This window comes from Mustela nivalis, assembly GCF_964662115.1.
Source record: "Mustela nivalis genome assembly, chromosome: 14".
NCBI classification, from domain to species: domain Eukaryota; kingdom Metazoa; phylum Chordata; class Mammalia; order Carnivora; family Mustelidae; genus Mustela; species Mustela nivalis.
Window position 1 is genome coordinate 67738186 of NC_139033.1, and position 25562 is coordinate 67763747.

A 25562-nucleotide genomic window follows, 5' to 3' on the forward strand; every position below is an offset into this window, starting at 1 on the left:
CTGAGACGAAGGCAGAGACTTTAACCCACTGAGCCACCCAGGCGCCCCACATGTAACTTTTTTATTTTATTTTTTAAAGTAAATTCTACCTCCAACAGGTGGCCTGAACTCATGACCCCAAGATCAAGAGTCCCATGCTTTATGGACTGCGCCAGCCAGGCACCCCAAATATGTGACTCTTGATCTCACAGTTGTGAATTCAAAACCCATGTTGGGCATAGAGCTTACTTTAAAAAAAAAAAAAAAAAAAAAAAAAGAATGGAATTGGGATGAAATTTTAGTTTGTTTTCCCATACATTTTGGTTTTTTAATGTTTTGAGGTTGGGATCAGGTGCCTCTCTTCAGAAGAAATCGAGGATCTAAACTTTATCTAAACTTCACTACACTAAACCTAACTCATTACACCTTCCAATTCAACTCAGCAGATGTCCCTGTGAGAGAACTGGTGGAGAATTTTCTGTGTTTGAAGCTCCTCCATATTTCAGATAACCATGTTAACTCACTTAGCCATTAAAATTTTGTTTTTTCTTTCCCAGCAGGATACTCTTCTCCTTTTCCTCTGCCTATGGCAGTTCTTTCTTTCCTGCTCATGCTTGCAGGTGTGGTCAGTGTCTTAGGATAAAAATAGCTGCTGGTCTCTGCTCACCTAGGAAGGGTTAGTTCATCCCTAGAAGTCAATCCATAGTTCTTCAATGCTTTTAAAGAAAACGTAACTTTGAGTTTATTGCTTATTTTCTTATTAAAAGAGGAACAATGATTTACTGTGACCTGCTTTATCCTAGTTGGGAATGTAATTCCCACAGCTGTACATTTTGAGAACATTTTTCAATAATGGAGGCTCCATTTATATTTGGGTATAGGAGTGAGGGGAGTTTGGACCATGAGTTTTAAAAAATTATGACCAATATTGAGGAGGTCAGTATATTTGTGCCCTAAGCCCCACATAATCTTGAGGTAAGATTTACATCAAATAAAATATTTCTTACATTCTGGAAAGTTATTACATATGTTAAAAAGTGCTTAACTAAATAGGTCAGGCCTAATAAAGACCGATATAGGATTCCGTGGTGTTTGAGAATGATAGGAGAGAAGAGAGACTCATAATTCCTCTAGTTTGACTTTGTGTGAGGTGTGACCCAAGGATTTCTTATGAGAAACACTCCTATCGTAGTAGATTTTTTTGTTTGTTTGTTTGTTTTTGAGAGAGAGAGAGTGAGAGCGAGCACAGGCAGACAGAGTGGAAGGCAGAGTCAGAGGGAGAAGCAGGCTCCCTGCGGAGCAAGGAGCCCGATGTGGGACTCCATCCCAGGACGCTGGGATCATGACCTGAGCCGAAGGCAGCTGTTTAACCAACTGAGCCACCCAGGTGTCCCTCGTAGTAGATTTTGATATTGTAATTACAATAGAAGTTTTTTTAACTGACAGAATTGGGAGAATTAGGTCATTTAATCAGAAAAGCTGATTCAGGTGGACCCTTGATATTAGAATACCCAAATAGCAGCTTTTATGATTTATCATAAGGCTATATATTAAGAAGTCCGGAGGTGTGTAGTTACAGGGTTGTTCCATCCAGCAGTTTAGCCATATCATGAGTACTGGCTATTTCTCAGTCAGTGCTTGCCACTCCTAAGGTATTGACTTTCTGGCTTCAGGACCACTTCTTGGTCCTTAAAGTAGACAGCTGTAGTCCAGGTATCAGGTTCAAATTTAAAGCAAGAATGTTAGTCGGTGGGGTACCTGGCTGGCTTAGCTGTTAAGCGTCTGCCTTTGGCTCAGGTCGTGATCCTGGGGTCTTGGGATTGAGCCCTGCATCGGGCTCCCTGCTCAGTAGGGAGCCTGCTTCTTTCTCTCCAACAACCCCTGCTTGTGTTCCCTCTCTTGCTGTGTTTCTCTCTGTCAAATAAATAAATAAAATCTTAAAAAAAAAAAAAATAGAGCAAGAGCTTAACATTGCAAAGCAATCTGAGAATCTGGGTATAGAATTATTCTTGTTATATTTTTGATTTTTAAAAGACACTTGGCCTATTTTGCTTTTTGCCAGCATGGTCTATCGATGCTCATTAAAACAACTATCTTTCTACTATTTAGTTAATACTTGATTACATTTTATAGTAAAAATAATAAATAGGGGTGCCTGGGTGGCTCAATTGGTTAAGCATCTGTCTTTGACTAAGGTATGATCCTAGGGCCCTGGGATTGAGCCCTACTGTAGGGCTCCCTGCTCCCTGGGGAGTCTGCTTTTCCCCTCTCACACTCCCTTTGTGCGTGTTCTCTCTCAAATAAATAAATAAAATCTTTAAAAAAATAATAAATTGGAATAAATAAGTTTAGGAACAAATGATACTTGGTAATCCTGTCTCACTCAGGTGTGGACTAACAAGGTAGTTTACTCATTGTGAGTCTGTCCATGTGCTCCAGGTATTAGATTCTTTTACCTAGGGAAAAGTGAGTATTAGTTAATCCAGCAAGTTACTTAAGTGGAGATCAGTTAAGAAAGTTACCACCATATAGTAAAATACCCTGTTATTTTATCTGGGAAAATGTTATGCTGTTTAGAACATAATAAAGCATCTCTCATGAAAACCTTTTTCTTAGGACTTCATTTTCACCATTCCCTGAGACAAATTTATTATTAATAAAAAATGTACATAACAGGATGTTTGAGAAATGGGAAGTAACTTAAAAAATAGATGTTCCTCTCTAAATCTTTGGGTTCTTTTCAAAATGTGTTTTTTTTAAAGATTCATTTATTTTATTTTTATTTTTTTAAAAGATTTTATTTATTTATTTGACAGACAGAGATCACAAGTAGGCAGAGAGAAAGGAGGAAGCAGGCTCCCTGCTGAGCAGAGAGCCCGATGTGGGGCTTGATCCTAGGACCCTGAGATCATGACCTGAGCCAAAGACACAGACTTTAACCCACTGAGACATCCAGGTGCCCCAGATTCGTTTATTTTAGAGAGAGAGAATGTGCATGCATGTGCCAGCTTGGGGGCAGAAGGGGAGCATCTGAAGCAGACTTCCTGCTGAGGGCAGAGCCCATGACCCTAAGATCATGATATGAGCCAAAACCAAGAGTCAGACACTTAACTGACAGAGCCACCCAGGTGCCCCCAAAATAATTTTTAAAGTTGCATTTCAGTTTCATATGGTCTTTAATTATGAAAAGGCATTATTGTGAAATTTTTAAATTATATATTATCATTGTATTACCCACAAGAAAGAACACTTAGGGACGCCTGGGTGGCTCAGTCATTGGGCGTCTGCCTTCAGCTCGGGTCCTAATCCCCAGGGTCCTGGGATTGGGTCTCATGTCGGGCTCTCTGCTTGGCGAGAAGCCTGCTCCTCCCTTTCCCACTCCCCCTGCTTGTGTTCCCTCTCTCACTGTCTCTCTCTGTCAAATAAATAAAATCTTAAAAAAAATAAATTAAATACTTTGTTCTTTTAAGGGCACTTGTTCTTCAAACTTTTTCTGTGGAGAAAATTTTCTTTTCATATTCTTTTCCTTAAAAAAATTATAATTTAGGTAAATGAAAGAGTGGCCTTCAAATTTATTATTCTTCAACTTATTAAAAATTTTTTGAAAAGCAGTATATATACTTGGAAATGAAAATGTTACTAATAATTACTAGATAGAAAATGAAAAGTGAAAGCCTCCTTACCTCTTCTCTCTTTCTGGTCCCATTCTCCAGTGATAAAGCACTTTTGTCTGAGTGTTTACAGTGTAACTGAAATAAATCAAGCTATGTATGTATAGTTTATATTTAGGAAGCTGTATATAAATGTGTGGGTAAAATCTTTGATTCCAATTTTTATTATTTTTGTTTTAAGTTCTGTCAGTTGCCTTTAATTCTATTTTTTAAAAGATCTTATTTATTTATTTGTCAGAGAGAGAGAGAGAGAGAGCACGTGCTTGCACTCAAGCAGGCACAGTGGCAGGCAGAGGGAGAGGGAGAAATAGGCTCCCCACTGATCAAGGAGCCTGGTGCGGGGCTCGATCCCCAGGACCCTGGGATCATGACCTAAGGCAGTGGCTTAACCAACTGAACCACCCAGGTGTCCCTGCTTTTAATTTTAGTATTTATAAACATTTGACTCCTTGATGCTTCTATTATTCCCCTCTCAACCTTCCAGTTTCTCAGTTGTAGTTAATTATTGTAGGTATTCTGTAAGTATTAAATTAATTCACTGTTAACCATTGAAGTAGTTTTCATTCCTCTCTTACGGATTGCAAAACAGGCACAGAAGGATTAAGCTTTTGCTTTCATAAAGAGAGGCTTTGATTCTTCAAGCATGTACCATCCTTTCAAAAATAAATATTTATAATGTACTTGATTTACTGTGCTCTGAGCTTGGGATGTAGTGGTGTGTCAAATGAGGTCTTGGTCCTTTTGTAGTTTATGGTCCATATGGTGTTTTTCATTATAAAACCTCGACAACCTAGGCATCCTAAAACTCCAGATCCCTGTAGCTTCTATCATTCCTAGATCAAAGAGAATTGGTCCTAGAATACAGGATTTACCAAAACAAATAATTCTACTGGAGGACTAGAAGTTTTCAGGGGTTCTAGCTTTTACTCATTCAGCTTAAATATTGTAGGAAACCAGAAAAATCTTGCTGTCGTAATATATCTAAAAAATGAAAAGTCCATAAAGTGTCTTTAGAATAGAGTCAGATTTTCCCAGTGTGAAACTTAAATTCCTATATAAATTATTTTATATGTAGGAGATACAATAATAACAATAACACTAACACAAATGACATTAATTAAAGGCTTCCTGTCTACCAGTGGCTGATCCAACTTTTTACTTATATAGAACTCCTTATTTTTTTTAGCAAATCATGAAGTAGTTACAGTTAATTTATAAATGAGGAAATAACGCAGAAAGAAGGATATGTATTTGCCTAACATCACATAGGTACTAAGTAATGAAATTAGCTCTAGAGTCCTTTTATAGTAGACTGTAGGTTTTTGCTTTTTATTTGAACTCCAACAAAATATATTGTGTATATGATTATAATTTAGCTCAGAGAAATCAGTTGACCCCAGTTTTAAACTAAAGTCCGCTCAGATGATCTTCTGTATTCTTTCAAATTTTTAAAAACACAAAGGTTTTAAGTGACAAGACACATTTCTTTATAATACGAAATTGGCATCCACGTTATGACATATATATATATTTTTGTTTTTGCTGTTGTCCATCCTGCCTATTATATACAGCTGCCAAATTCATCTTCATTTGGTTCAAGTACAGTCATGACTTTTGCTTATCTAAAATCTTTCTTGATTTCTCCCTATTTCTACTAGGCATTCATGGCCCAGCCAGCATTATTGGTTCTTGTCTGCCCTTGTAAATGTATTTCTCATTTCCTTATAAATTCTCTTCTCTAGCAAAATTGATACACTCACTGTCTTTTGCATTGCTTTAATTTTTCCACCTCTAGTTTTTAGTTTGTACATTCTTCTACCAGGAATGCCTTCCCATTCTCATCTATACTCTTCAAGGGGAAATACCATCCCTTCTGTGAAACATTTTTGGGTTTCTCTTTAAGCCCAAAAGGGTTTTTCTTGGCTCAAAATCGTTGTAATACTTTTTGAAATACTTGCTTTCTCTTGGAAGTTCATGCTTCAATTTGATAACTTCTGTTTTTTAGAATTAAGAAATGTATTAAATATGCATATTGGTTTTAAGACTAATTCTGGATTCAGAAACATAAAAAGTTGAGTTTGAATCAAGGAAAACTTCCTTTCAACAATAGAAGTATATGGATTGCACCTTCTGTTACAGATAATTGTATTATGTATTTTTCCTATTCAGTTTTTAAGATTCTTGAGATCAGTGCGGCAAAATAGTGAGCTTTAATTACATTAGAAAGATGTGGTTTTCTAGTGAGCCTCTTACTAGTTATGTGACCATAGCAAGTTAACTAAACCTTTTTCACTTGATTTTTTTTTTAATCTGTAAAAAGTTTAAAGAAGTCTTATGAGGTAATTTTTTATGCTATTTGTTATTCAAACTTCATTACTATATTCCATAGTTTAAAAGTTATTATTAAGGGGCACCTGGGTGGCTCAGTGGGTTGAGCCTCTGCCTTTGGCTCAGGTCGTGATCTCAGGGTCCTGAGATTGAGCCCCACATCGGGCTCTCTGCTCAACAGGGAGCCTGCTTCCTTCTCTCTCTCTGCCTGCCTCTCTGCCTGCTTGTGATCTCTGTCTGTCAAGTAAATAAATAAAATCTTAAAATAAAAAGTTATTATTAAGGGGCGCCTGGGTGGCTCAGTGGGTTAAAGCCTCTGCCTTCGGCTCAGGTCATGATCCCACAGTACTGGGATCGAGCCCCGCATCGGGCTCTCTGCTCAGCGGGGAGCCTGCTTCCTCCTCTCTCTCTGCCTGCTTCTCTGTGATCTCCATCTGTCAAATAAATAAATAAAATATTTAAAAAAAAGTTATTATTAAAATTATTATTAAATTTTAAAAATTACTACTAAAAAGATCATTTTTTCCATTATGTAGGATTACAGGCAGCACAAGGGACATATAAGTAAACATATCTAAATCATACGGAAAGTGCTACAGTAGTAATACATACAGGGTACTGTCTGAAGATAGAGCCTAAGGATATCCAACAAAGGTTGGAAAAGTGAGGTTAATACTTAAGTAGAGTCGGAAAGGACAAGTTAGGAGTCCTTTGTGTCCAGGAGAGTGTAGAGCAGAGGTATTGGACTAGAAGAATAATGGGTGTAAAAGTTGGGATATTTTAAGTATTACGACCCATGACTGGGTCATGTGTTAGGAAAGCTTCAAGAGAGGGAGCTTGAAGAGGTAGATGAGGAGCTAGATCACAAATGATCTGGTGAAGGTATCGCAGATAAGGGCACCTGAGTGGCTCAGTTGGTTAAGCATCTGCCTTCAGCTCAGGTCACGATCCCAGAGTCCTGGGATCAAGTGCCATGTCCAGCTCCCTGCTCAGTAGGGAGTCTGCTTCTCCCTGTCCCTTTTTCCCTCCCCTTGCTCATGGGCTTGCTCGCTCACTCGCTTGCTCTCAAATAAATAAAATCTTTAAAAAAAAAGAAAAGAGTATCACAGATGAAAAAACCTACAAGAAAACGCTGTTACCATAATGATAGTAATATTATTTATTGGGTGTGTATTATTTGTGTTAGGCACTGTGCTTAGTATTTTATCATGTTTTCTCAGCTTCTCAAAAAATTTGTATTACAGTTTTTAAAAAAATTTTTTTTAGTTTTTAAAGATTTTATTTATTTATTTGACAGAGAGATCACAAGTAGGCAGAGAGGCAGGCAGAGAGAGAGAGAGAGAGAGAGAGAGAGAGAGGAGGAAGCAGGCTCCCCGCTGAGCAGAGAGCCTGATGCCCGAGGCTCAATCCCAGGACCCTGAGATCATGACCTGAGCCGAAGGCAGAGGCTTAATCCACTGAGCCACCCAGGTGCCCCTGTATTACAGTTTTTATATACATTTTATAGGCAAGGAAATGAGGGTTTAGAGAGGTTAAGTAATTGGCCCAAGGCAACACAGCTAGTAAATAGCAGAGTCTGGACTTGAATCTTGGTATCACTGATTTTTAAAGTCTTTATCTCTTTTTGGTGCTCTCTAGATCAGTGGTGTGCACACATGGTAGGTGTTCAGTACATATTTCTTGAATTGACTAAATTTTTTTCACCTAATTGCCATTTAATTATTTGACTTCATACTTCATAGTTCAGTGAAGGTCACACCGAGTAGAAACATATCTCTATCAGTAATGCTGATAATATATGATTATTTTCACACACACACACACACACAGGTCCATACACGCACTTAAAGAATATAACCATGCCTTAAGAAAAATCAGTTAATTCCTTAATATCAGATGTTTCCTTAGGGTTCAAAGCTCTCCAAGTACAATTTCTGTACTGTTCATTTGTTTGAATTAAGATCCATATATTGCGTTTGTTGGTATATCTCTTAGGTCTCTCTTAATTTAAAAGTTTTCCCTCTATGTCTTTTTTCTTAAAATATTGGTAATTTTTTAAAAAAGCTGGTTGTTGGTTTTATTTCTCAGGGTATTCTTCCATGGGTATTCTTGTTCAGCCTTTTATTAAAGTGATTAGTATGAACTTCAGTATTTAAAGTTTTTAGTATAAAGTTAGTATTGAAGTGATTAGTATGAAATTGGGGTGTAATTTGCATACAGTTAAATGCACAGAAATTAAATGTTTGTTTGGTGAATTTTGACAATTGTATACATCAGTGTATCTGCCACTTAATGTGTTTTGTTTTTGATTAATATATTTTTTAAATGGGAAAATAGGAGAAATCCTTTCCATTCTTTAGATTCTTAAGTTTCGAGTAAGTACAGTGGCAAAGGAACAACAAATAATCATTGATTGCTATTAGGAATATAAAGCTTTCACAGCCAGATGGGTGAATTAAGAAAATTTGGGGTTTGGAAAATACACTCATTAGCAGAGGGATGTTTGTAACATGTTAGAGCTAAAGGTGAGAAGTTTAAATGCACTGCATTGGAATTTATATTTTTGTAGAAAGCTGTCACCGTTTGATTATTCCTCTAAATTGTATGTACCCTTCCCCTACAATCTTTCCCTCTTCCTCAGTTTCAAGCAGCAGATAGTCTCCTCTAAACATTTTTTAAAAAATTTTATTTATTTATTTGACAGAGAGAGAGATCACAAGTAGGCAGAGGGGCAGGCAGAGAGAGAGGGGGAAGCAGGCTCCCAGCTGAGCAGAGAGCCTGACATGAGGCTCGATCCTGGGACCCTGAGATCATGACCCAAGCTGAAGGCAGAGGCTTAACCCACTGAGCCACCCAGGCACCCCTTATCTAAACCTTTTAAAATCAGGAGGATTGTGTGGTTATTAACTCCAAGAAAGAGATAACCACAGTTGAGGCCTATAAATGTCTTGAGTATGTTATTTGCCAGGCATGGCCAACATGCTTCTTTCATCTATCCATGATGTTGTATTTAACTTAGGGAACTTTATTAATTAACCTGTGCTTTCTTAGAGTAGTGTGCTGATCTTAGTTTGGTATCATTAGGAAGGTAGAATGGAAGTTCCTGAGTGACTACTCTGTGTAAGAAATTATTATTATTATTATTTTTTAAAGATTTGATTTATTATTTGACAGAGAGATCACAAGCAGAGAGGCAGGCAGAGGGCGGGGGGAGGGGAAGCATTCTCCCCATCGAGCAGAGAGCCCCCATGTGGGACTCTATCCCAGGACTCTTGAGACCATGACCTGAGCCGAAGGCAGAGGCCTAACCCACTGAGCCCTGAGAAATTATTTTAAATACAACCCTCTTAAAAACTAAGTGATGGAGGTGATGACAGCTATTTTGTACATAGCCTAGATGAGGAAATAGAGTTTGTGATTTGCGCAAGGTCGTATAGCTAGTAACAACAAAACAAGGCTTTAAACCCTGAAAATTTTTTTTTAAGTTTTTATTTATTTATTTGACAGAGACCACAAGCAGGCAGAATGGCAGGCAGAGGGAGTGGTAGAAGCAGGCTTCCTGTTGAGCAGGGTGTCTGACTCGGGGCTCTATCCCAGGATCCTGGGATCATGACCTGAGCTGAAGGCAGTTGCTCAGCTGACTGAGCCACCCGCGCACCCTTAAACCCTGAATTTTTACCCCAGAACTGTTTTGGTTTGTTTTTTTAAAGATTTTATTTGTCAGAGAGAGTGCGCACGCACAAAACAGGGAGTAGGAGGCAGAAGGAGAAGCAGGCTCCCCACTGAGCAAGGAGCCTGATGCAGAACTTGATCCTAGGACTTTGGGAACATGATCTGAGCCAAAGGCAGAAGCTTAACTGACTGAGCCACTCAGGAGTCTCTCTTTCTTCTTATTTTGTTTTGATAATTCAGCTCAGGAACTATCACTTTTTTAAAATTTTTTAAAGATTTTATTTACTTATTTGAGAGAGAGAGAGAACACAAGCAGGGGGACTGGGAGAGGGAGAATCAGGCTCCCCACTGAGTAGGGAGCCCAGCGCGGGGCTAGATCATGGGATCGTGACCTGAGCCAAAGGGAGACGCTTAACTGACTGAGCCACCCAGGCACTTAAGACATTCTTAAAAGTGGAGGTTACTTAAAATTTCCAGTTCCTCATTGAATTTGTAGTTCAACTTTTGAAATGAGAAGTCTCCTTTTTCATTTTATTGAAAATGGGTTTATTTTAGAAGCATTTCCCAAACTAACATAGTAATATAAATTTGTTTTTTAAGAGGTGATACCTTCTTTATGTTTTAAAACTTGTTTACTTAAATTCATATTTAATTTCTAATTTGTAAAGAAATTACTTCTGTGGCTATTGTTTCTGCTCCTTTTCAGATCTTGAGAACTTTTTTTTTTAAAGATTTTATTTATTTGCCAGAGAGAGAGAGTACACACAAGCAGGCAGAGAGGCAGGCGGAGGCAGCGAGAGAAGCAGGCTCCCCGCCGAGCAAGGAGCCCGATGTGGGACTCGATCCCAGGACCTTGGAATCATGACCTGAGCCGAAGGCAGTGGCTTAACCAACTGAGCCACCCAGGCGTCCCAGATCTTGAGAACTTTTTAACCAATCATAATCACCTGAAGTTTACTTTATCTTTGGGTGCTCTATGTTTTAAAAAAAATTCTCATTTTAAATACTTCAGATTGTTACATTTACCAAGCATATTACTAGACTATTTGTCCCCAAGATCCCTACCCCTTTCCTCAAAAAAATCACTCAAAATTGTTTAAGAAAATCAGCTTCTTCTCTGACTTGCTTTAATATTTTTTAAAAATGTAGTTACTTTTTTCTTGGTTTTATTGAGCTTTCATAGTCTTAAAAGATCTCAGGATCATGGTTTTCTCTAGTAGAAGTACGTATTGCTTTTTGAAAGGCCTTTTTTCTTTTCTTTTTTTTAATGTAGAGTTGGTTGGGTAAGACAAATGAAACAACCAGTTAAGCTCATTCCTTCTGTACTTATTATGAACTTCAAAGCTCTTAGTTTTAACCTCTGGTTCAGTCCCATCTTACTAGATTTAAGTGGCTTTTGTTTTGTTTTTTTTTTTTCATGCAGGTTCTGCTCATTAATCACCACGAGTGTGGATCTGAAGAAGAGTTTATTACCTCTCTTTTTTTGAGTATGTTAACTTCAGATACACACAACGTAGCTTCTCCTTCCCTATTAGATTCTTAGAAGGTAGTTATATTTTTCTAGTCTCCTTCTTGTGACTTTGATAGTTGTGATCAATAAGAATAAAAACTATTCCTTACGACATATTGGGCTATTGCATGCAAATCAGTTCATTTAAAACCTCCTGGAGGTCTTTGGCATGCCAGACATAAAACCATGAGTGTGTGTTTGCGGAGGTAACCATGTTCCAAAGAAATTTATGAGTTAAATTCTTTTCTCAGGAAACTGGGAGAGTTATCTTTTAGGCTCTGGGAATCACTGACTTTAAGGGGCTTGTTTTTGGTGTGTGATTTTCAAAATTAATTTAACATGGGAAATGATAAGGATATTATATGGTATTAGATTTCTGAATGAGTAGTATAGAGAAACTAGTTTGCATTGTACCTACTGTATGCTTAACAAAATAGCTGATTCATATCTTATTAGTTAAACATTGAGAATATTTTTCCATACTTGCAGTTTTTAGATACATCAATATATTTTTCTTCTATGTGAATCTGATAAATGAAATATGATAACATAAAATTAATTCATATGTTTTATATCTAGGGTTGGAAAAAGGAAAGAATTTTGGCTGAATATCCTGATGGCAGGATAATAATGGTTCTTCCTGAAGACCCAAAGTATGCTCTGAAAAAGGTAAATGTCTAGTGAAATTTCATGTAGAATGGATAATGTCTAATTTTTTATTTGAGAGAGCAGGGGAGGAACAGAGGGAGAGGGAGAAGCAGGCTCGCCACTGTGCAGGAAGCCTGACAAGGGGCTCAATCCCAGGACCTTGGAATCAAGACCCAAACCTAAAGTAGATGCTTAACCAAGCCACCCAGGTGCCTCTGGATAATGTAATTTTGTAGTTAGTTTAAGAGGGTGATGTATTACTGGCATAGCATGTTCAAACACCAGCTCTAGAAATAAAGAATAAACATTTAAAGAATATACTTAAAAATTATGCTTAAACTTATAATGGGTCTAGGATTTTGAAACAAATTTTTAGTGAATTGGTTAATGTCCCATGTTATCAGTAATTTGAGTGATGGAATAAAAGGCGTGCTAGTTTATAATGCCACATAAGTGACTTCAGAATTACAAGGGTACCTGGCTGGTTCAGTTGCAAGACTGTGTGATTGTTGATCTTAGGGTTGTGAGTTCGAGTCCCACATGGGGTGTAGAGATCAGAGATAACTTAAATAAAAAATTAAGGGGTGGGGTGCCTGGTTGGCTTAGTGGATTAAGCCTCTGCTGTCAGCTCAGGTTATGATCCCGGGGTCCTGGGATGGAGCCCCGCATAGGGCTCTCTGCTCAGCGGGGAGCCTGCTTCCCCCGACCCCTTCCGCCACCTGCCTCTCTGCCTACTTGTGATTTCTCTCTCTGTCAAATAAACAAATTAAATCTTTAAAAACAACAAACACCTGGGTGGCTCAGTTGGTTAAGCGGCTGCCTTCGGCTCAGTTCATGATCCCAGGGTCCTGGGATCGAGTCCCACATCGGGTTCCTTGCTCGGCGGGGAGCCTGCTTCTCCCTCTGCTTCTGCCTGCCTCTCTGTCTGCCTGTGCTTGCTCGCTCTCTCTCCTTCTGTCTCTGACAAATAAATAAATAAATAAATAAAATTAAACAACAACAACAACAACAAAAACCCCAAAAAACAAAAAACAACAATGATAACAACAACAAAAACCCCAAAAAACAAAAAAAACTTAGGGGTGTGCCTGGGCGGCTCAGTCAGTTAAGCATCTGACTCTTGATTTTGTCTCAGGTCATGATCTCAGGGTTGTGAGAACAAGCCCTGCATTGAGCCCCACATTGGACTCCCTGCTCAGTGTAGAATCTGCTTGGCATTCTCCCTCCCTCTCTCTGTGCCCCTCCCCCTGCTTTGGCTCTCTTCCCTCTAAAATAATAAATCTATTAATTAAAAATTTGAAAAATGTATTACTTTCCTTTAAAAAATTAGAATTATAATTAAATTTTGACAACAGAAAAAAATAGCAATTGTAAATTTTTATATTGAGAGTAAATTTTTAAACAAAAGCTTATTGTAGAAGAAGATAGAATAATAGGTCATAGAGGTTCACCTGGGTGACACAGTCAGTTAAGAATCTGACTTTTGGGGGCACCTGGGTGGCTCAGTGGGTTAAGCCGCTGCCTTCGGCTCAGGTCATGATCTCAGGGTCCTGGGATCGAGTCCCACATCCAGCTCTCTGCTCGGCAGGGAGCCTGCTTCCCTCTCTTTCTCTCTCTGCCTGCCTCTCTGACTACTGTGATCTCTCTCTGTCAAATAAATAAATAAAATCTTTAAAAAAAAAAAAAAAAAAAAAGAATCTGACTTTTGGTGTTGGCTCAGGTCATGATCTCAGGGTCATGAGATCATGCCCCATGATGGATTCTGCTGAGTGTCTGCATAACACTGTTTCTCCTTCTGCCCCTCCCCCCACTGCTCTTCATTTTCATAAATAAATTTTTAAAGTTATAGAAGTTCTGAAATTAAACATGAGATATAATGTTCAGAAAAAAAGATATCTGATTTATAGTTATAAGGTAGAAAATTTAAAGAAGTTCTCTTAGCTGGTGTTGAGCCAGGCTTAGTCCAAATTTAGAGTTCCATACTTTGAAGATTCAGAAAGATAATGAAGTCTGGAATCATTTTATTATATTGTGTATCTTAAGAGGCAAGAAACCATAGGATAAACTTATTTTAAAATGAGTTAATATTTTTTTTTAAGATTTTTTTTTTAAATTTGACAGATCACAAGTAGGCAGAAAGACAAGCAGAGAGGGAGAGGGGGAAGAAAGGCTCCCTGCTGAGCAGAGAGCCTGATGTGGGGCTTGATCCTAGGACCCCGAGATCATGAGCTGAAGGCAGAGGTTTAACCCACTAAGCCACTCAGGCACCCATGAAATGAGTTAATATTAATTACATTTTGAAATAATATGCTCAAATGTTTTTTTATCCTCCATTTGCTTTTTCTGAAGTACCTTATAATGTAAAGCAGTATTTTTTGAAAAACTTAGTTTCACTGGAATATGTCCAAAGTGTCTAGAAAACACAAGGAAAATGTTTTATTCTTTTTTTTAAGCTTAACTATTGGACCTCTTTAAATTTAGTAAAACATCACTTGAAAGGGTGAGCCTAATATTTGAAAATATAACTAACATTCTACTTTATCTTGTGTTTTATGACTTTCACATATCTTTTATTATGTATGACTGGACAATCCCAGATAACCAAATAAGTCCTCATACTACCACTGCCTAATAATATAGACAGTAACATTTAGAATGACACGTAACCATGCCACTTGCCTTGTATTTGAAACGTTGATCCTTGTCACAGAAATTTTGTTAATTAATTTTGGATTAGTGATTGACTCAATGAAAATTAAATCATGTAATTTTTGGAATTTCAACTATTACCATTGGAAATGAATAGTGGGAACTTTGCTACACCACCATATGTGGCATCAGACTTTTTTTGACTAAGAATCTTCAGGAAATGCTAATTTCCTCATTTTAGTTTCTCAGGACAAAATATTAGTAGCAATGTAGTATGTTACTACTTAGTAATCCATAATGGGTTAAAAATTAAAATCTAAGGAATTGTGAGTCATTTGCCTTCAGGAACTGAATTGAGAGTTATGTTATGGGATACTATTCCAGTATTAGGAGGACTGGAGTTTTCATCATGTCAGAGGTATGAATAATTAACCCTCCGACGTTTATTTTCATTTTAAACTTAGTAATAACACAAGTGAATGTTGGACTGAATATTTGCATTTTATTTTTTAATTGGGGAAGGAACTAATAATTGAGTACCTACAAAAACCTTTGACCCTTCAGAAGCTCAAGTTTATCATATTTGACTTTGACTGTAATTCTAGGAGGTAGACTAGAAGAAGCACAGTTTGATGCCATATTCGCATTATGGATTCAAAGCTCTGTTCCCTGGTTTTCTTGATGTCCAGTATCTGACATAGGAGAGTTACCTTCGAACTTACTTTCTTGCATATATATTTGCAAGGGATGGTAGACCAAGAGATGTTGGATTTAAGTAAGATAATATTTATAAAGTACATAGTATCTGGCCAGTGGTTGTTAAGAAGTAAATGTGTGTTTCTTCCTCTGTGCCCACTTCCATTTTACTGATGAGAGTACTAACTAAGGCTTGGGAAGAAAAGTGCCTTGCCTGGCTAAGATTCCAGTGAAGTTCTCCAATTCACAAACCCATGATGCTTCTAATGCTCTAATGTTCTTATTCTCTATTGTAGGAGCTCTCAGTTTTCTTGTTAATTAGACTGCAAGGCTTGACATTACTGTCCAGTTCTTTCCCCATTTTGCACATTGTTCCACAGGCCTTGAAAACCATTATTGGTTAACATAATCATTGGAAAGAACTCTTCTTTAGGCAATATCCTGCTTGGAATAAAATACTCAACTTACTGAACTGAAATAGTATGTCTTAACATGTATACAATGCTTTCTTTCATTGTTACAAAAAAATACTGTTTTTTATTTGGCAGGTTGACGAGATTAGAGAGATGGTTGATAATGATTTAGGTTTCCAGCAGGCCCCACTAATGTGCTATTCCAGAACTAAAACACTTCTCTTTATTTCTAATGACAAAAAAGTAGTTGGCTGCCTAATTGCGGAACATATCCAGTGGGTAAGTTAAGTGACTTTTTTAAAGAGTGTTTGTATGTAATTCAGTGTCTGACGAGTTGACTGTGTAATCTTGAGTAAAAGTCATGGTAAATTTACAACATTTTATGTATGTGAATGTGAATGTTGGAATTGCCATGTGTAGGTTTTGACTAAGCAGAGTTGTATCTTGCATGGGAATTAGTTTCTCAAGTCAGTATATAAAATAAAAATTCTGTAAATCAAAAAGTACTGTTATATTTTGTTTAGGAAGTTTCCATGTTGGATATTAATGTAATGTTTGTCTCATTCCTTAAGCACTGGAATAAAGCAGAGGTTGGCAAACTATTACCTGAGGGCAAAATCCAGCCTATTTTTATAAATTAAAATTATAATATAATTACAATATAACATATATACAATATAATAGTAAGCAATGCCCATTTGCTTACATGCTGTTTCTGGCTGACTTACACTAGACTGAGTTGAGTAGTTGCAAGAGAAACCTGGTGGGCTTCAAAGCCTAGCTAAAATACTATCTGTCCAGTTCTTTATAAAAAGTTGCCCATCCCCAGAATAGATTACCACTTCTTTGAGCTTTAGGTGAGAAGTTGACTTGTATTTAGGAGCCAGATTGTACAAAAAAGAATCACAGTAAGGGGTATATTCACATTGGGTAAGTTACGTAGTAACAGACCAATTTAAGAGAACAGAAGATTCTAGACCCTCTAATCATGCTCATTTTGAGGAATACCTCATTTGAATTCTTTTTTCAGCTGAGTTCTTGTTTGTGAATTCAGTGCACATTGGATTTGACTTTTGTTCAGTTGGTATCTTTCTGGACATTAATAATTTCCTGAAAACATGTTTTATCAAAATTTTCTTACAAAATGTCAGAACAAGTCTTTGAGTGAGTTTCTATGTGTTAATTTTTAAAAATCAGTCTTAAGTTGTGTAGCTTTATGAATCTTGCTGTTTATATTTAAAAAATTGATTTACATGAATAGCTGTGATAAGGTAATTTGTGGATATAAATTTGATATAAAATGACTTGTAGAGTTTGCCATATTGAAATTGAGTTAATTTTACATAGTGTATACCCTTGTGTTTTTTTAAATTTCTATTCTCCCAAGTTCTAAAAATGACTTTTGCAGTGTTTAGAGGATAGTTATGTAATGTTCGTTAATTCTTCATCGTGTTGTCTCATTGTTTTAAGATTGGTACCATGCTCCATCAGAAGGTTGGCTGTGGTCCAACTAGACTGATAGAGGAGATGCTATGTTTTTTATAGCACTTTAGTTTTCTTTGTTTTTTTTTTTTTTTTTCGTTTGTTTTGTTTTTTTAAAGAGATGAGAGTGTGGGGAAAGCAGCTTTTTAAATTGATTCTTCTGCCATCCCTCCTCGTAATTCTGCACAGCTGTGACCCCTAGAACTATGGCAGCGATCACAGAAACAGTTGTTATGATTGCTGAGTTCTTGATGTGTACTTTTGCTTGTCCTTAGAATGTGGGAGGTAGAGAAAAAAAAGGACCAGCCCTGCTGGGCAGGGTATTTTGTATGTATTACCTTATTTAATTTCTCTACAATTTTCTGAGAGAAGTGGTAGATATCTCTAGTTTATAGATAAGGAACCCAAATCTTAATTTGTTGACTGCTTTTGTGGTCATAACTAGTAAGTGAATTAGAACAGAATGTAGAGTCAGGTCTGTTTCCTGAAGTAAGAAGGAAAGCATAAGTGGCCCCCATAGTTTGTTAAGCCGGACAAATGTAGCAGCCTCTGCACTAAGGTCAGTACTAGACAGTTGCTAATTCATATTCTCACTTTAAAATTTTTCCGTCTTTAATTTTGATACCTTAGGGGTACAGAGTTATAGAAGAGAAGCATCCAGTTATCAGGTCAGAAGAAGAAAAAGTCAGATTTGAAAGGCAGAAAGCCTGGTGCTGCTCAACATTACCAGAGCCTGCAATCTGTGGGATCAGTCGGATATGGGTGTTCAGCATGATGCGTCGGAAGAAAATTGCTTCTCGCATGATTGAATGCCTGAGGTAACTGAATGTCATTCTTCAAGTCCTTTTCTGTAGTTTTAAGATTTAAGTGGATTTTTCATATCAAGATTGGCATTTAATCTTAAATGTATAACTTCTATTTTAATTCAAAATTTGCATAAGATTGTCAGTATATTGGATCTTTGTTTTTTATGTGAATTTAATCTGGGGGTGCCCCCCCCCAAGCACTATCAGTTAAATCCTATTAAACTATTTTTACTTACTTGTCACTAATGGTATTAGGCCAAAATAATCCACTTATTTCAAACTGTTCAGTATTGGAGAATTTTAAAGATAACCAAATAAATGTGGGAAGGTTTTTTTGGAATTAAAAAAAAATAGCTTTTACAAAAATTTGTCTTAAATTAAGAATATCATTTGTAAATTATCTAAGTCTCCTACTAGTTTTTTCTTTTTGCTTTTGTTGCTTGATTTTAAATTAAATGTATAGAGGAAGACTCAGATAAATTGCACGTTTTGTTTTCTGTTCTTTCAAGCACCTTTGCCAAAGGGTTAATGGAGGTTCATATTAATGCAGATGACATTTTATTCCTAGAATCCCTATCTATTATCTGTAGATACAGCTTTCAAAGTAATCCATCATTGTTGGAAGTTCCTAACTAAGGCTCTAGGAATCTTAGAACCTTAATGTGTTTGGTTTTTCCTTCTTATTTTATTATAGGTAGTGATCCAGGAGGGCTCAGGTCTACTCACCCTTGTCATGGCAAGAGGCGGGTCTTATTTTAGCTCTTTCAGAACTAAACCTGGAAAATGCAGCTGTTTAAATAATTGTCCGATATATGAGGGTATTGCTCCTCCTTTAAATCTTATAAATTTAGGTCTTATGACAATCCTAAGTTTATAAAAACGTTAAACAGGATAGCCATTGCCTTTGTTCTGTGCGATAATGCGATGCCCCCATAAGCTTCCTGTTAAAACTCATACAGAGTTTCTACTTTTTTCATTTATTGTTCTTATGTACCTAGCTCACTTTGTTAAGATTACAGTGTGAAAATTCTAATAGTCTGTATCTTGGCTAAATTAAAAAATTGTTTTTAAATAGCAGCTTTATTGATATAATTACATAGCATAAGACTTATCTCTTTAAATTATATAATTCAGTGGGTTTTAATGTATTCACAAGGCTATGCAGCCATCACCACTGTCTAATTCCAAAACATTTCCATCGCTGCCCCCCCCCCCCAAAACCCACACTCATTAGCAGTCATTCCCCATTTCCCTCTCCCTTACTTTTTGGTGGTCACGAATCTGCTTTCAGTCTGAATGGATTTTCCTGTTCTGAACATTTCATACAACGAATTCCTGTAATAAATGACCTTTGTCACTGGTTTCTTTCCTTCTTAGCATGCTTCAGAGCTCATCCATGCTGTAGCATGTGTTTGTGTGCTTCATCCCTTTTTTTATTGCCAGATAAAATCCTGCTGTGTGGATGTGCATTTCATTTATCCATTCATCAGTTGATGAATGTGGGGTGGGGTGGTTACACTTCTTTGGCTGTTAGGAATAATCTGTAAACATTTCATGTACAAATTTTTGTTTATTTTTATTTCCCTCTGTAAGTAGAGAAATATTTGCATTTTTTTAAAGATTTTATTTATTTATTTGATAGAGATCACATAGTAGGCAGAAGAAGCAGGCAGAGAGAGGGGGGAAACCGGCTCTCTGCTCAGATGCGGGGCTCGATCCCAGGACCCTGAGATCATGACCCAAGCCGAAGGCAGAGGCTTAACCCATTGAGCCACCCAGGCACCCCTCATTTGCATGTTTTATTTCTCTTGGTATATACCTAGGAGTAGAATTGTTGGGCCATATAGTAAATGTATGTATAACATTTTGAGGAGCTGCCAAACTGCTTTTCAAAGCAGCTATACTATTTTACAGTCACACCAGCAATATATGAGGGTTCTAATTTCTCCACATCCTCACTAGCACTTGTTATTGTCTGTCTTCTTAATTTTAGTCATCCTAGTGAATATAAAGTGGTATTTCATTTTGGGTTTGATTTACATTTTCCTAATGGCTAATGAGCATCTTTTCATGTGCTTATTGGCCATTTATGGATATTCTTTGGAGACTGCCTATTCAAATCCCATGTCCGTTGTTAAACTAGTTTATCTTTTTCTTATTTTAATAGTTTTTTATATATTCTGGAGAGAAGTCCCTTATCAGATATAAGATCTGCAGATATTTTCTACCTTTTCATAGCTGTCTTTTCATCTTCTTGGTGTCCTTGAACGCACAAAGTTCTTTAATTCTGAACTCCAAATTACGTAACTTTTTCTTTTGTCACTTGTGTTTTTGGTGTCCTAAGAAGCCATTTCCTAATGCAAGGCTACAAAGATTTATACCTGTATTTTCTTCCAGGAGTTCATAATTTTAGTTCTTACATTTAGGTCTTTGACCATTTTAAGTTAATTTTTGTGTATGATGTGGGATTGGATCCAACAACTTTCTCTTTTTCATTCCAATCGTCCCTGTGCCATTTATTAAACTGACTGTTCTTTTCCATTGAGTGGTCTTGGCATCCATGTCAAAAATCATTGATTGTGAGGATTTATATCTGGACTCTTCAGTTCTATTCCATCAGTCTATTCTTATGCCATAGCACACTGTTTTTAGTTCTGTAGCTTTGTAGTATGTTGCAAAATAAGGAAGTGTGAGTTCTTAAGTTTTATTCTTTTTCAAGATTCGTTTGACTGTTGGTGACTCTTCCAATTTCATATGAGATTTAGGACCACCTTGCTAATTTCTGGAAAGCCAGCTGTAGTTCTTTTGATTCATAAACATGGCATGTCTTTGTATTTATCTAAGTTTCTGGATCTTGCACTTCTTTTATTAATCTTGAGTATTCTCCTGATGTTATTATAAATGGAATTGTTTTTAAAATTTCATTTTCGATTGTTAATTTCAAGTATATAGAAATTCAGTTAATTTTTTAATATTGCTCTTGTATTCTGCAGCCTTGCTGAACTCATTTTTTTAATTAGATCTAATAGTTTTTTTTGTGAATTCCTTAGGATTTTTGTGTGTATATATAAGGTCATCCAGAAAGAGGTAGTTTTATTTCTTCCTTCCTAATCTGCTTTTTAATTTCTTTTCCTTGTCTATTCTGGTGAGAGCCTGCAGTAAGTAAGTACACTGTTAAATAGAAGAGGTATAAACAGAGAGCTTACCTTGTTCCTGATCTTTGGGAAACAGTTTTCAGTCTTTCACATTAACTTTGATGTTCTCTGATACTCTTTATCTGGTTGAGGAAATTCCTTCTACTGAGAATAGTTAAATATTTTTATCATGAAAAGGTGTTGGGTAAATGGTTTATAAGACCATTGTTCCTTTCATAAATATTTTTCTACCTTAGATTATTAATAACCTAGAGGAGCGATTATTTTTAGCAATTTTTAGAACATATAACATTACCTAAAAGTTTTACTGGTCAAATTTTACTTGATAGGTTTTTCCAGTTTTAATGATAAAAATACTAATTTCTTTTCTTTTTCTTTTACCCTTCCACACCCCCCTCTTTTTTGAATAGGAGTAACTTTATATATGGCTCATATTTGAGTAAAGAAGAAATTGCTTTCTCAGATCCCACTCCTGATGGAAAACTATTTGCAACACAGTACTGTGGCACTGGTCAGTTTCTGGTATATAATTTTATTAATGGACAAAATAGCACCTAAAACAAATTTGTGCCTGCAGTACTAGAAGACATCTACTGAAGAGAATGGATTGGTTGCTGACTTTAACCAGGAACTAGGGCCATTTTTATTACAATGAACTCAGGACTGGCAACAACCATAAGGTTGTTCCATTTTCATAAAATTGGAAACAATGCAGTAATAGCTTATTATTGTTTTGTTTTTTAAAGAAGATATTTTATTATCTTTTACAGAAATTTATGATTGATGTATTTTATCTATAGTTATTTAGACATGTTTACATGCAGCAGATAATTGTTCATAGTGGACTGAAAACTAATGCAAGGACTATGGTCTCAGTGATAAGTATATTTTGAAGTTCTTAATATGGAAATATACCAGTGTAGCTTGGTACTGTATTTTTTTATATTGATCTGCTGATACCAGTTATAGTTTTAAAGATTGTATTTTTACAGAGCGGAAACCAATGTTTTGGGTTCTTATCCAAGGAGTGGGCAATATTGCACGTTAAGGAATTCAGAGCTAATTCTTAAATGGCCTGAAATACATTCTGAAGGCACCCTTGCAAAAAGGCAAAGTTCCAAATTAGCAGGAAGAATTTGGGAGCTTTTTCTTCCATTTCTTTCTTTCCTATTCTTGAAGCAGGAAGAAGTGGAAGGTGGTAAAGAATTGAGGCTTTTCTTCTTGGAGAGCTATAAAGTGACTAGAATTAGAAAATACCCTCTAAAGTTTATTATTTTTTCATTCTGGTTTTATTTCTTAAAATAAATGGCACCTGGGCACACTTAGGCTATTAACAAATCCCAAAGAGGTTTATAAAAACCTGTGGAATAGTTGTAAGCTAACTATGGATGACTTGGTATCTGCTTTGTTATTCCTCAGAAATACTACACTGAGTATATGCCCGCGTTACTGGACTTCATTTTGATACTTGTCTATCCTTCATAGTGCCCTCTACTTTTAAAGGGTTTATATGTTGAAAAACTGCTGTGGCCTTTTATGACCTGTATATAATGTAGAATAAAATAATAAAATACTTGATAGCTTTTTCTAAGTGATAAATGTGATGATAGTGTGTTGTCATTTGTGCTTTTCAGGGAGTTGTTTGATATCTTAAAACAGTTAAAACACCGGCTTTTTACAAGTTTCACCAGTTTGCCAAAGGACCAGTATGTCTGTAGTAACTCTGAACTTGGTCTTCAAAAGGCAAAATCCTACCTAACATGAGAATTTTTCTGCTCTTTCACAGAAAGAAAGGGCCGTAGCCCAAGAATGAAGCACCACTATCCTTTAACATAGATTATTTTTATGAGCTAAAATAATCATATCCAGCTAAAAGTTAGGACTTTAAATTAGCAGATGTGTATTGTATCCCCCTATAGATAGATGCTTTTTAAACTTTCAGAGCCATGTAAAGCTCTGTACTCTGTTTGTAGGGGTGTAAATATTTCCCTCTGACTCATTATGATATTCTGACTTTTGATACTCCCTTTCCCTTTGGACTTGAAACTATTCTAGTCATCCCTGGTGTCCTCATTTGCCTGACAGGGAGTGTAACTTTTTTTTTTTTTTTTTAAATTTTATTTATTTATTTGACAAAGAGAGATCACAAGTAGGCCAAGAGGCAGGCAGAGAGAGAGGAAGGGAAGTAGGCTCCCTGCTGAGCAGAGATGACCCCCCCCCCCCCAAACACGGGGTTCGATCCCAGGACCCTGAGATAATGACCTGAGCCGAAGGCAGCGGCTTAACCCACTGAGCCACCCAGGTGCCCCACAGGGAATGTAACTTTTTAAAAGGAGGATGACATTTTCAGGTACATTATAGATGCTCTGGTAACTTTTAATTTCATAATACAGATCCAATTTCCACAGAAGCCATAGTATGCTTCTTTGTGGAGCAAAACTTGGTGGTTTCAAGGGGATCTGGGAGTAGAGAATATACATTGATTGGTTAGTTTAAATGTTACAGTTATTAGGAAAACCATTATTTTCACATTTATATTGAAGACACAGCCCCTAAAATAACTTTTATAGTCTAGGTATTTCTCAAAGAGTAGTATTAATGACTTCTAACTTTTGAGTGTTTTCTATGTGTCACACCTGTATAGTGCTGGATTATTTTATTATCTGACAACTCAAGTAAGGAATCTGGAACTTAGAAGCTTAAAAGACTGCTATAGCAGTCAGTGTGAAAAATGCTGAAACACAGAACTAAAGCTGTGATGTGTTGATGAAGAGGAAGAGACAGTTAACTTTGGAGAAGATACAATTGAAGAATTGAAAGAGTTGATAACCAACTGAAGAAGGATCATGGCAGAGAATCTAGGGTAATTTGGAATTTTGATTTGGGTAACTGGATAGATGGATTGACTGAAAGGGGAATTCTGGAGAATTGTGTTGGGAGGATTGGACCAGAAAGGATGAGTGCACGTTTGGTAACGATTTTGAGGTCATTGCAGAATCTCCAAGTGTTTGGTGTGAAATTGGATATGTTGATCCAGAATTTGAGAGAAGTTTGAACTAAGGAAATGTATTAATATAGTTATTCAGAAGTTTAGAAGAGATATTCCCACTGTAGGCTTTGTAAAATTACAGGATAGGAGAGAGTTGTGAGGAACACCGTCATTTAGGAGCCTCAAAGAAGACTACCTGAGAAGAGGTAAGAGGGTCAGAAGAGAGTGGTATATACCAGAAGTGTTTGATAGTAAGAATGGTCAGCACTGTCGCATCACAATTGAAGGCTGAAGAAAGACCCTAGAAAAGAAAGGAGCGATCTTTTCGGAGTGGTGGAGGCAGTGATGAATGCAGTGAGTATACACTAATGGCCACAGTCAGACTTCAAAAGAAGTGATTCTGTAATTGTTATTGAATAAATATGTCTGTGAATTTGTCAGCTGCCTTTGAATAGTTGTTAGTTCATTCTAAAAATGTCTGGAGCTCCTGGGTGGCTCAGTCAGTTGAGCATCTGACCCTTGATTTTGGCTCAGGTCATGATCTCAGGGTTGTTAGATTGAGCCCTGTGTCGGGCCCCACACTTAGTGGGGAGTCTGCTTGATATTCTCTCCCTCTCATATTTGCATGCATGCACTCTCACTCCTCTCTCAAAAATAAATATTTAAAAAAATGATTAGTATATAAGAGCGCCTGGGTGGCTCAGTGGGTTAAAACCTCTGCCTTCAGCTCAGGTCATGATCCCAGGGTCCTGGGATCGAGCCCCGCATCGGGCTCTCTGCTCAGTGGGGAGTCTGCTTTCCCCCCATCTCTCTCTGCCTGCCTCTCTGACTGCTTGTGATCTGTCAAATAAATAAATAAAATCTTTAAAAAAAATGATTATAGTATATAGACATAAGAAATAGAAGTATAGATAGGAACCGCAAGGTTTTATGAGTTACACCCTTTTCTACATGGACATGCATTGGTTTTATTATATATTGCAAGAATTATAAAGAAATCATGATTTTACAAGTGAAGCATGACCATCATAAGGACAATAAGTACAGTAGACATGCAGTGACATTTTAATTGTTCTTGCTTAGATCGCATGGCTGCCCCAGATATCTAGTCCTATCTGGCCATATTTTCACCAGGATTTAAACGATTGCTGAGCTGGTTTCTGGAGAGTGACTGCAGACATAGTTTGTCTTCTACCTATTCTCATGGCCCTTAGGCCTTTTGGCATATAAAGGGAGGATACTGTCTTATAATAACCCCTCCTCCTGCCACACCATTCTTATAAAAATAAGATACACTGGACTACTTACAGAACAAAAAAGTGGTCAGAAAACTTACTTTGCTTTCTCTCTCTTAGAACATACTCCATCTGCTGTCATAGTCTCTGAAGTGGATGCTTTGCTTAGCTCAGTACTTGACAGTAAAGAGCAGAAGGAATTTACTGTGTGACTGGCTTTAAACCTTGGCCTCAGTGACCCTTCTGAAATCACATTGGGTGATGTTTTCTTTCAGTTAAACCAGGGGTTTGGTGTTAGAGCAGTGTTCTTGTAGAGAAAGCGTACAGGT

At 36.9% G+C, this 25562-nt stretch overlaps 1 protein-coding gene across 16 annotated transcripts in view; it reads left to right on the forward strand.

Annotated features, from left to right (window-relative positions):
* The window catches only part of ESCO1 (establishment of sister chromatid cohesion N-acetyltransferase 1), an 82541-nt gene extending 59933 nt beyond the window's left edge, over positions 1-22608 (forward strand). For 10 of the 16 annotated variants that reach the window (XM_082698749.1, XM_082698751.1, XM_082698754.1 and 7 more), the window contains 4 exons: positions 11740-11829; positions 15702-15845; positions 17679-17866; positions 21420-22608. In XM_082698749.1, coding sequence (XP_082554875.1) covers positions 11740-11829; positions 15702-15845; positions 17679-17866; positions 21420-21567 — 570 coding nt within the window. In that variant the 3' untranslated portion in view covers positions 21568-22608. Of the gene's footprint in view, positions 1-11073; positions 11197-11739; positions 11830-15701; positions 15846-17678; positions 17867-21419 lie in introns of all 16 variants that reach the window. The other 6 variants (XR_014302683.1, XR_014302684.1, XR_014302685.1 and 3 more) reach the window with 1 other exon arrangement.
* Positions 22609-25562: the final 2954 nt, after the last annotated feature.